At 40.7% G+C, this 12,899-nt stretch overlaps 1 protein-coding gene across 21 annotated transcripts in view; it reads right to left on the bottom strand.

Moving 5' to 3' along the window:
- The window catches only part of NEB (nebulin), a 197,437-nt gene that overhangs the window by 52,835 nt on the left and 131,703 nt on the right, over positions 1–12,899 (bottom strand). For 13 of the 21 annotated variants that reach the window (XM_072122519.1, XM_072122521.1, XM_072122523.1 and 10 more), the window contains 14 exons: positions 10,938–11,042; positions 10,292–10,399; positions 9,521–9,625; positions 9,342–9,446; positions 8,614–8,718; positions 7,695–7,805; positions 7,462–7,572; positions 6,863–6,973; positions 6,582–6,683; positions 6,395–6,499; positions 5,039–5,137; positions 3,815–3,925; positions 2,929–3,033; positions 766–870 (listed from right to left, as the gene is read on the bottom strand). In XM_072122519.1, the coding sequence (XP_071978620.1) occupies positions 766–870; positions 2,929–3,033; positions 3,815–3,925; positions 5,039–5,137; positions 6,395–6,499; positions 6,582–6,683; positions 6,863–6,973; positions 7,462–7,572; positions 7,695–7,805; positions 8,614–8,718; positions 9,342–9,446; positions 9,521–9,625; positions 10,292–10,399; positions 10,938–11,042 (1,488 nt within the window). The remainder of the gene's footprint in view (positions 1–765; positions 871–2,928; positions 3,034–3,814; positions 3,926–5,038; positions 5,138–6,394; positions 6,500–6,581; positions 6,684–6,862; positions 6,974–7,461; positions 7,573–7,694; positions 7,806–8,613; positions 8,719–9,341; positions 9,447–9,520; positions 9,626–10,291; positions 10,400–10,937; positions 11,043–12,899) is intronic. The other 8 variants (XM_072122525.1, XM_072122537.1, XM_072122539.1 and 5 more) reach the window with 2 other exon arrangements.

The raw sequence follows: 12,899 nt of genomic DNA, 5'->3' as shown, positions 1-12,899 counted from the left end.
ACAGCACACAGCACACAGCACATAGTACACAGCACATAGCACATAGTACACAGCACATAGCACATAGTACACAGTACATAGCACATAGCACATAGTACACAGTACATAGCACATAGTACACAGCACATAGCACATAGTACACAGTACATAGTACATAGCACATAGCACACAGTACATAGCACATAGTACACAGCACATAGCACATAGCACACAGTACATAGCACATAGCACACAGTACATAGCACATAGCACACAGCACATAGCACATAGCACATAGTACATAGCACATAGTACATAGCACATAGCACATAGCACACAGCACATAGCACATAGTACATAGCACATAGCACATAGCACATAGTACATAGTACATAGCACATAGTACATAGTAGATAGCACATAGCACATAGTACATAGCACATAGTACATAGTAGATAGCACATAGCACATAGTACATAGTAGATAGCACATAGCACATAGCACATAGTACATAGCACATAGCACATAGCACATAGCACACAGTACATTGCACATAGCACATAGCACATAGTACATAGCACATAGCACATAGCACATAGCACACAGTACATTGCACATAGCACATAGCACATAGCACATAGCACACAGTACATAGTACATAAATTTATAAGACACCATTACCAATTGGGGAGAAGGAATTAATTCTACACAATACAAACAATGAATTAAAAAAATACCATATATAGAATTTATAAACCGTATTATGCAACCGAGAGTGAGACTTACTATGCTCTGCAGTTCTGTGGCCTCCTTTACATGAACTTGCTCAAGTGTATCAGGCACCATTTGGTAGTGACCCTTACTCTTCTGATATTCCTTCTTGTAGCGGTACTGGAGGGAAGTGTCAAAAACTGCCTCAATCATCTCCTTACACAGAGTCTAGCCGCTCGCGGACCCAAGGATGTTACACGATGGGACTTTTATACAAGTTCTGTATTACGTTTTAAATGATATAACTATTGGGAGTATGAACTAATAGAATATAATAAATAACTATAATAGTAATAACTGTTATTTATACAACCAATTCTGCATCATTTAATATAATTTTAGTTAAAACATACATAGAATCCAAGCTTAAGGATTCATCTATGTGCTAGATAGTAAAAGAGCCTGCGCTTCTATATATATATATGGGATGGTTGATTCCGGCTAGATACTGTATATGTAAAAAAAAATAATCATTTAATAAATTATTACATTAAATAAGTAATTTATAAATAATTTCTCATTATTTTAGGTAAAGTAGAAAGTTATAAACTACTGTTATTGGAATATTAGAAAGTTACAGATGCAGTTACAGTTCTTGTTTTAATTGCTGAGAGCTATGAATGTCTATATTAAATATTATTTTGCACGGTTAGTTTATTCATGATGAGGGATGTAGAGGGTTAAGGACCATTGGAATAAGCGGTTATGCTCCTTGTTTTGGACCTTTACATTAATGTCCTCTCGTATATACCATTGTTATTTCATTTATAAGTAGGTTCAAAATCCTGAGCTGATCCGGTAAAATTCTGAGCATTTTTTAATTGAACAAAGTATTTACCGTAATTGCCTGTATAGATTTCAATAATAAACTTTGGTGGCTTTCATCCACCACTAGAGGGAGCACATGAGCTCTATGTATACTGAGTGTACACAGGCCCGCGCAGGAGGAAGAGAAAATGAAATGTAGTTATCCTGCAATGGTTTTCTGTTCCGGCTTTGGTTAGCTGTGTCAGCTATTTCTTTGGCTTCCATAAACTTGTATGGAACATGCACGGCAAACTCTCCATTAAGCCCAGTCATGGGAAGGGGGTCAGAGGTCACCTGTTCAAGATAGGTGAGGGTCCCGCCTCTAAAATATATCATAAATACTTGGGCTTAGAGTGCCGCTTTAAATGTTATAATCCCAATCCTCTCCTAGTGGTGGCTATAGTTGTGATGATTTTCAGTGCATTAGTGTAACATCTGTGCCTGTGAAGGCTTCAGCACCATCCTATGCCCTGTAAGGTACAACAGAATGCAGCGGACTGTCATTTTGTCCTTAGTTTGCATTTTGTCTTAAAGTAGTCTGAACACTGCTTTATATGACTTCTGCCACATCTGTCTCCTGTTGACTTTGTTCTGGGCTGTAGACAGTTACGCTAGCTATGATGAACAGGTGCCTCCTCCACGGTCATTCCCCCCACTAGACTGGTTTTATGGATGTCCGGATCTCTGATATCTTATGAGGATTATCTGCCACTTCCTAGTACAAGTCTTCCTTGAATCTTTCTTATTTTGGAGTTTTCTGATCTACTGACCATCCGTTTGTCTCTTGATTCTATACAGCATCATCCTCTTGGTTCTGACCCGTATTCATACCGCTATTCTTCTGTGTTTATCTTGTCCTGATTTTGTTTTTATGTTTTCAATTTGGCAAAGGGAATTTCGACCAGTTGTCACTTCCCGCTTAGGGTAGGAGACAGTTGGGGAGGTGGTCTAGCTTTACAATTAGGCTATTGATCAGCACAGAATTTGGTTCCCAGAAACACCATGGCGTATAAATGTGGACATTCACTTGATGTTTAATGCGCTGAGCTATATGACTCTAGTGATGGGCGGAGCTATATGACTCTAGTGATGGGCGGAGCTATATGACTCTAGTGATGGGCGGGGCTATATGACTCTAGTGATGGGCGGAGCTATATGACTCTAGTGATGGGCGGAGCTATATGACTCTAGTGATGGGCGGAGCTATATGACTCTAGTGATGCGCTGGATGGGATTCACGGCAGTAAATAAGGTAAGGAAAGGATAGCTACCAACTGATGCCCAGGATGAGAAGCAGAACTATTAGCATTACGGGTTATGGCAGGAAGATGTGGTTATTACTGCAGGGATTACTTTTGGTCTTGCACTTACATCACTTGATAATTTGCTTGTACTCGTGATGTGCTGCATGTTCAAGGACTCCGCCATGTCGGTCACGGGCTTGTGAAGTTTCTTCAGGTCAGCCTTATATTTAACCTGCAAACAAAAGTTGACAATTATGTTTCATATATTGAAAAAATAACCAAAATAATATCTAAATTAACAACTTGCACTCCAGCCTTGTGTTTTCTATCACTAGATCCCTTGCCTGATGTGTAGGGTGCAGAGAGACACTCGGTGCAGTGCAATCTAATTTTATCGAACTCCATCTTAACTGTTAGATGTATTTATTACTGCACAGTCTGCTATCAATCCCACGATGCCTCATCAAAGCATCACAAGGTCAGCAATAGGCAGTGCTAACTACCAGCTCAGCGGGGGGGGGGGGGGGGGGGGCAATGTTATTATCCATCTCTGTTTCCTCCTAAAAATCTAAGAATCCTTAGGACAGTCAGGGAGGCTGAAGTGTCACCTTCTTCTTGTCTATGCACCGGCAGTAACTATGATTGTGATCACAACTGAAAGAAACAGCCAAATAAAGTATTACAGACTAAACTCTAGAAATATATATGTAAGTATATTGGGCTTAAAGTAGGGGATGCACCAGTAATGAGGCTTTGTTGAGCCTCTCGCCTCAACCTGTAACAAGGGGGCAGTCACCTGCTACAAAGCAGGACCTCACACATCACATGATCTCTCTACACGTGATGTCAGCAGGGGGGGGGGGGGGGGGCATTCAGAAACCTTCCAAAGCAAAGCTTCAATCTTTAAGAATCTCACAAGAAGCAAAATCAGGAGAAACGTTGCTAAATGAGATCCAATGATTTATTTATAAATCCACATTCTCTACTACATACATCACCACCCAATAGATTACCTCACTAGCAAGTGTATTCGCTTCTTTCAAAGTCTGGTAAATTTTGGCCTCCTTGAGGTCATATTGAGGTTTCTTGCCCTTTTCCTTTGAAAAGTTTTCCTTGTACTTCACCTGTTCAGAATTATAATGAACGTTAGAGAAGATAATCGCACAAATAATGTAATAAAATATATAATAAAACATGCTCCAAATATCCACCTGTTTACCGGAAATCACAGAAAAAGACAAGACTATGAGCATGCCATGTAATCACGAGAACAAACAGATGCCCATCACTTATACAGGGCGTGCGGGTTACAGCTCTAGGATCATAGCAAACTTATAGAGTAACTAATCATTAGGGAGACGTATTTCTCTATGTGTAGTCCGGCATGCACAACGGACACTTAGAAATTTTAGGACTCAATTTTTCTGACAAAGAAGCCGTTTTCCATCAAAACCGACCACAAAATGATAGTTTATATGAAGAAACAGGACATGTGTATCCTGAAAGTAATACTTGTCCTATACAGTGCTGCAGGATAATGGGGCCTTCCTGTCTAAGAATATTGATTACATATCCAAAGGGGAGGACCTTAATATCAGATGGTGTAGCACAGCGCCGTCCTCTGTGTAGTGTTCATGGCAGGTTACTGCAGCTCAGCTTCCATTCATAGGGGTTGTACCAATAATCTAATATTGTTGACCTTTCTTTAAGTAATATGTTTGTCTCAGAAAACCTCCTTAAGTGGAGTGAAATTAGAGGGATTCAGACAGTTACATGGGAATACACACGAGATCTTTTAGGTGTTCAGTTTTTGGTGCTGCTTTTTCAGGGTAAACAATCCGACAAATTATTTCTTACCCAAGAAGATTCGAAAGATCAGCAGGAGATCAGCAGCCTGATACAGGGAATGGACCACTGCTCATAGATAAACCCTGATGGCTTATTCACAGGGAGGATTGAAGGGGACATTTCAATTGTTGGGACCCCCAGCAATCAGACACTTCCCACTAACTATCATTTCAGAGCTGCAGGTATGTATAGAGCGTTATGGATACATTACAAATACTCGCCTGCTTACTAACCTATTTTGCTTTATTTATTGTGTTTTAATGGAAAAGTGCAATTTTATTACATTTCGTGGAGTTAAAAAAAATCTTGCAGAATATTTTTCTTTATATAATAAAAATGGAGCGCAGGCAATGCACCACGTCAGTCACTGATGAGCATGCTCCTCTTACATTACTAGTGAGATCATTAGCTTTCTTAAGTGTCCGCATGATGGGAGTGTCATAAGATGCTGCTCCGTGGCCCCACAGTTTTCCTTTGGTATACTCAGCCTACAATATGCAGCAAAACATTGGATTAGCAAAGCGGGTTAGGTCTCCGAGATGACATTGAAGTGTCTGTTGTTGTCGTTCCACTAAATGAAAATAAGGTTTGTTAATACTAGAAAAATGTAAGGGTTAAAGGTAAATGATGCTGATTCATCAATAATTCACCAATCAGGGTAAAGTCCATGATAGCAATCTGCTACTTTTCTGCTACCTAATGAGCACCCCATGGATTTCAAAATCCACACTACGCTCCTAATTCCGTGCTGATTTCTAAATCTAAACAGGATTTAGAAAATCTAATTACATATCTTTGAAATCAGCGCAGAAATGACAAATTCATGGAAACTGACATCATCCATGTCCACGGCATATTAACTTTCTGCTGTGGATTCTGTGAATCTCTCAATACTGAAATCCTTGATGGAAGCTACAGCTGAATCCGGACGAGTCTGGGGTGGATTAAGCGCGACTTCCATCTTGATCTTTGTGCTACCACACTATAATCGTCTGCAATACGAGCATGGAGCATGTTTTAATTTCATGTTTTTTCATATTGTCTTCTTATAATACTAAACATTAGATAATAACCTACAATGACATCTAAGCAAAGTCCAAAATATTATTGTGTTATATGTATATAATATTATGTCATTTAATGAAATTCAAGAGAACCTGTCATGAGGATTTAGGATTAGTATCACAATGATGTCCTTCTGTGTTCTAGGACGCTGATGGTGAAGCTTTTAGAGGCAGATTGCCCAAACTACAGTCAAAAATCCACTTATTTATTGGAAAGTGTTGACACATATTAATCAGCAACTAATTGCTTCCTCTTCTGCTACAGCTTTCAATCGTATCGGCAACCTCAGGAGAGCAATACAGTATAAAGAAGATGGGGAAATTCTGATTATCATTGTGGCGTCCCTCCAACAAGAAGACCGCACCTCCTTGCCCCTCCTGCAGGGGGAGGCCTTGAGTCACCCATTGTGTCTAGCAAACTCTGTGCTAGGATGATGGCTCTGAGTTCCACCTCTGACAACCGTGCCTCAGGTTTGCCACCAGTGTTGTAGGTGATTACACCTCCTGACATGACTAATGACCCATTGGACAAGTAAATCCTCACGGCTTCAGCAACGGCCACCCAGACGATCTACCTGTCCTGTGGGATATGGCATAAGGTTTGTATTCAACATTGGAGATGCACACAGCATTTTTCACTCAGGGTTTTTTTTTAGTTTTCGCTGCCCCATTAGATCTTACTTGGCTCGTAAGTTTGGATACTTCTTGGGCTAATTCGATATCGGGTCTTCCAAGGGTAGTGATACCACGGCTGGCTTCTTCACGGGCCTTCGCTTTGTATTGGATCTGTCAGACGGATTGAGAATGTTACATGATGAATGGCACATCCAGTCCTGTCAGTGCCTCGCTGAGGGGATGGCATACTCACATCACTGACCAGCTTGGCCACCTGGGTTGCTTTCTTAATGTCTGGCCTATCTACGATGGTGGTGTAATTGAGATGAGCCTTGGCATCTTTCTTGTATGATACCTGTGATATGAATTTACACATTAGTCTTCCAGATTTGACTTTCTACTATGGCTGGAAACATTTTTGCTCAACCCAGACATAACTTATCTCCTAAACTTTTGATAACCCACCAGGTCAACATCCATTTAGCATAAAAACCACGAAATACGTGGCCTTTCATACAGGACTCCTTTACTCACATTGCTCTGGACCTTGGCAACTTCCATTGCGTGCTTCACCTCAGGTGGTTCCTGCATGATGGCATAGTTGGACTTGCCCTTCTCCTTCTGGAACTTTTCTTTGTATTGATTCTACAAACATCAATAAAAGTAATTTACTCGTGGTTACTGCAATGCCATAAAAAAAATTTTTTTAAATTGAAGACAATTTATTACTGTTCTTTTTTGAATATAAAAACCCCTCGGTCATTACTGGTTCTGAGTAGGCCCCACATGACCATGCTCTAACCCAATGGCAGCCCTTATGCCAATATGGCGGCACTTCCTGTTGTCACTTTCTAAAATGGCCACTGATAAAATGGCCACTGAAATGTCCAATTGTTACAGGTACCAACTCTATGACCTACATCTATCTATGGGACCCCCACTTATAGCAGCAGTCCCTGAAGAGGGGGCTGTGCATACCCAGCTCAATACCAATCATTTCTATAGATTCCTCTGCAAAGAAATGGGCCTCCTCTGGATATAATCGTCCTCTCCATACAAGGCTGACTATCTCCTATACTGTGGATATCTATGATCTCCGTGGTCTTCTAATGATGAAGAGACGCCGCACTCACCGCGCTAACAATCTTGGTCACTTCTTTGACGTGGGTCGTTTCGAGTGTCTCAGGGAGGGTCGTGAAGGAGCCATGTGGCAGGTGCTTCTTCACTTCTTCCTTGTATTTATTCTGGAAAAAATGAAAAGACATGTTTTATGCCCAGTCCCCGTAACCATGGTGAATGTTACCTTTAATGAAATCAATCAGTGATTTGCTTTATTTAGCATTAGAAAAATGTATCTGAAACTTACATCAGATACAAGAGTGCTGACAGATTTAGCATGGATGATCTGGGGTGTATCCGGAACAACTCCAAATTCTCCTTGGTACGTTCCCTTCTCATACTTCTTCTTATATTTCACCTGAAAAGTCACCAAGATGTTAAGTGCATAACACAAATCAAGTGCACTTACACAAAAAATACAAAGTTAATATCTGCCCTCCCCCGTTCCTGGTAAATGCTCGTCTCTACTTCCTGGTTCTGTCTCGACCCACAGGAAATGACAACTACTGGGGGAGGCAGATCCCTGTCACAATCACTGATCGGCTGAGGAAAATTTCCTGTTGGCCATGAGGGATATGAAGCTGGAACAGTGGAGCTTCTTTGTCATATATCATTTTTCTACCCCAGGAAACCCCTTTATACATAAAATGTTATCAGGCTGCAGCCCCTGTAAGAAAAGTTTGGGAGCTTACGGCATACAACTTCCACCCTGGATTCTATGATACATCAGTATGCGGTTAATTCATGTGCTCCCTCTAGTGGTAATTGTAGGCAGACAAAATGTTATCACTTTATGGGGATTTTGAGTTTTGCATAAATAACTTGTCATCAGTAAGGAATTGTGTATCTGAAAACATGGTATGAAAAGTTTTATGTTCACTATAAGGCCAAATGGTGAGAGCCATATACTAGCAACCAAAACGTTTTATTCCCTTATTCTTTAGCAGAATATATAAAGTATAAATATATTATCTGAATTAATGGGAATTTGATATTCATTAAAATATTATGTTTGAATCTTTAAAATTGAAGAGCCTCATAAAATATTAGTATTTTTGTACAATAAAGACAGTACTAAATAAATCCAATCATCGGTTCTCTGTCTGCTGGACTGCCCCCCCCCTAGATGAGTGTGGACGGAGGTGATGAATTGGCTGATTACTCACATTACTGTTCATTTCTGCATTCTTCAGGGCTAGCACGGTATCCTTGTCATCGGTGACCGAGAGCTTGCATCCTCTCAAGAACTCTCGGTCCAGTTTGTACTCGTACTGCAAAAAAATACTGTGTTTTAATATGTAATCTGATATATAAATCACCTACAGATGGAAGCATGGCCCAATGCCAGGACACAAGGGGCTTTGGTTACTTTTGGACACCATGGCTAGGGTATAATGCTGACCTCAGCTCTACTATGGAACCTGAGCAATCCCTGCTCCTCCCCTATGTCTTGTGACAACCTGAAAGAAAACTTGCTAGAACAGCAGCCTTGCCTCGCTGTCTGTTGGAGGCTAAGCCACACCCATTAGTTAAGCCCCACCCATCCTGTTGCCATCTGACATCTGACCTCATCAGCAGGAGAGTCACACCTCTGGCTTTCTATGAGACTGTTGTTTCACCTTCATGCAAAAAATTAGAAAAATGCAACATTGAGAACCACTAGATGACCACTAATCTACTTTTTTACTGACTTACATTTCTAGATTCACGGTTCCTTTAAGGAATGTAATGACACTTGTGTGTGGGCTATTGGAGGACAAAGCCGCGCTTCCCCTTTAGCCGCCACACCCAATTTCCTACCAATATTGTGACTTGTATTTTCTTTGCATATTTCTTTGAATTACAATGTAACACTATAATTGGTTGTGCCCCAGACATCTCCGAGGCTTCTTACATCGCTCTGCTGCATAGAGGACTTGGCATTCTGCACAAAGTCGGGTCTGTCCACGGTCCATTGCCAGTGGGCCTTGGTGGCTTCATACTTCTTCTTGTAATCCAGCTGCAGGAAAACAGTAAAGGATTAATGATGTGATACAGAAGACTCGGCTTATAATGAGTGGAGGGGCTCCTCACATTGCTGATGGACTTGTAGGCCTCCTTGGCTTGTTTGATCAGCACAGCGTCAGACACCATGGTGCAATGTCCTCTGCTCTTCTCATACAGCTCCTTATATTTCAGCTGTGAAAGACAAAGAATAATATCATTTAGAGAGACACAAAAATCTGCTAACCATAGTGCGTGCCACATTTATTGTGTCTATAAAAGTGCCCTCTGGGGTGGACATATATTAAGTTACATCAGAATAAACCCCTAGATCTCAGCGGTCACCTCCACGTCAGATAAAGTCCGTCTGAAATTCCCACCCGACTGATATTTAGCTATAGTTGGTTCTATACATCTGAAATGATTAAATTATTGGGATCAGCCCCCCATCTAATGTGTGTGAGGGTTTTCAGGTCTGGCGTCAGACCTCGGGGAGGGAAAAAGGCTTGGATTTCAGAACGTCCAATTCTTTGTTCCTACAGGAGCACATCTGAGGAAGCCTGGCGATAGGGTTCTCCACACTCCTCAATAATGGATGGCTGACGAAGGCCCATGTTCAGGGCCGAAGCGCGGAGCAATCCATCTATTTATTTATGTTTAAACTGTAATAAAGAACACGCCTTGAATCTCACTACAATCTGGTCGTGTTTTGGATCCACGCGGCACCGACGCATCCCTTATCACCTCCACGGGAAGTTTCCATTTCTCAGTAATGGAGGCTTGTCTGGCTGCAGTGCGCACATTTGGAGGAATAACTGAGCATCCATCTATGACCACATTCCCATTGTCACTAGCACGTACCTCACTGATCTTGTCTTTCACCTTGCGAGCATGGAGCAGGGATGGCGTATCATGGATGATGGTGTAGGACTTGGATTTCGCTTTGTTCCAATCCATTTTGTAAACAATCTGAAAATGTAAAAAATTAGACAATAGAAAAATAAATTGAGAGAACTAATCTCTGCTCCCTGTGGCTCTGAACATATGGAAAACACAACTTGTATCATGTCGCCTATCTAACCACAAGAGCCGGGACTCCAGAGGAGCTCGACCATTTTACCATCGGTGAATTACCGGCTACGGATTGTTACATTTCAAGAGAAAACTCTACAGAAACTTCTCAACTTTTATGTACATTTATTTTTTATTAAATAGATTGAAATTCTTAGAACTTTTCCTTCTCTTGATCACCACTAGGCTCATCAATGTCTGAAACAATCAGGATTAATATACTCACTGATCTCCAGGTATGATAAACTATAATCCCCTCGTCTGCTAAACAATGGATATCACCCCTTCATCAGCAAAGACCATGAGAGATTCTGAGATGGATAACTAAGACTTTCCTGAACATTACCGCTAACCCCCGAAGCAAATGTTCTCTTAACCCCTCTGATATACCTGTACACTCAATGGACTGACAAGCAGAGCCAATGAGAACACTCACATCGCTGATCTGTTTGGCGGCCCTCTGGGCCCGGTTGTGCTCCGGTGTGTCTACGACTGTCGTGTATTTGTCCTTCTCCTTTTCGTAGTGCTCCTTGTATTTCCACTAGAGAGAGAACCACAAGGTCATACATTTCATGCTGAGAGTAAGGCCTCAATGCTGTTTTTTTGGATGTTCATGTGATAACATTTTTAATATTGTGTACGGGGGTTTGTGTTGAGCATTTTTCTATTATACTTCATTAAAAAATTCTGCTTAGTTTGTAAAACAAAATAAACTCCTCCCTCCCATAGAGAAGCGTATTCCAGTCTGTACAGTGTGTATCTATGGAGGCTGCACGAGCTCCCAGCTAATCTCCCTGTGTTTGGTTAAACAGCTTTGAGAAGGGAGGATTAACCCCTTCACTTTCAGCTCGACCTTTAAAAATACTGCTCATAGCATACTACAGCCAGGGAGTGAGCAGGAAGGGTTAACACTCACAGCTGTGTAACAAATAGGAGAGAAGAGAGAGAACGGTCTCCGATCCTGTAGACAGATTTGCCTTAGTAACAAAGAAGTAACATTGTAACTAAGGGACACATTGCAGTCTGTTTCTTTACAAGGTAAGGAGAATTTCTTAGTGAAGTATATTACAAAACTGTTCACAGCCCCCCCCCCCCCCCCCATTATATCAAAAATCATCTGACATGTCGGTTACTCTGATCTATTTCTTTTGTGTTTGTAATGTGGATTACTGTGTAATACAGTGTCATGTAGGATAATAGATCATGGTTTCAGTTAAAATGGAAAGGAAATCAAAATGAAGTAGATAAACCATTATCATAATTATAAAAGTTGATATTAGAAGGAAGGCGACCATGGATAACACATGTAAGGTCACGGTGCCCGGATCTAGGAGTAAGATTTGCTGTAAGTGTGAATGTACATGTACCTATAGCATAGGATGAGAATGCGTCAGTATGTTATATAGTATATATTATAGTTATATTATAGTATAAGAGTACTTTAGTAGTTTTATCAGCAGTGTATTATAAGGTGAATTGGGATGAGGCATAATATGGTATAGATATAACATCAGCTACATAATAATACAATGTAACAGAGAACATCATAACGTGTATAATATCAGCAGTTACTATGTCATGAAATACATTAATATGTGATATTATAATACAGCACTGAGTGTATAATGCGGTATAGTGCGGTATATATGATAAATGTGTATTATAACATCTTATGTAGTATAACACAATATAATGTTCATGTGAATGTGTTGTAAAATACTATAGATAAAAGTGAATATACATGTATATATACACACACACACACATATATACACACACATGTATATACACACATATATACACACACATGTATATACACACATATATACACACATATACACACACACACACACATGTATATATATATATATATATATATATATATATATATATATCAATCTTCACAGCAAACCAGCTGAAGTATCCGCACTCCATGCAAAACACGTAGACAACATCTACAAGAGATACTGCGCAGAACTTTAGTGTAAGGAATAACATGCAGCGGGTGCCGGAGGTGATGAAGAGCTAATGCCCCCCCCCCCCCCGGCTCTGAACCCCAAGGCACGTGCAGCACTACCTGTCTCCATCCCATTCAGAGCATTGATTATTCCATTCTAGTCGCTCCCTTGTTACATCTCCTTAGTGACACAATTACACTTGCCGGTCGTGTGAATGCTCCAGATTAGATTTGCCTCCACACAGAAGCCGTTACTGATCCGAAGAACTGAACAAGTGCTCTCAGCGTCCACAGATGCATCGTGCGCCATCACGCCAGGCGCATTGAGGAGAATTAAATTGCTCATTGTTCATTATCAAACCAGTGAAATTTGCAGTTAGACCTGACCTGGCCGTGTGTTGTAGGGATTGTGCGTTCAGAGCCGTCGCTAACATCCTGAGC

The sequence above is a fragment of the Engystomops pustulosus genome, chromosome 8 (genome assembly GCF_040894005.1).
Source record: "Engystomops pustulosus chromosome 8, aEngPut4.maternal, whole genome shotgun sequence".
NCBI lineage: Eukaryota > Metazoa > Chordata > Amphibia > Anura > Leptodactylidae > Engystomops > Engystomops pustulosus.
The sequence above is the reverse complement of the archived record's forward strand: the minus strand, read 5'-3'. Positions and strand labels throughout refer to the sequence as shown.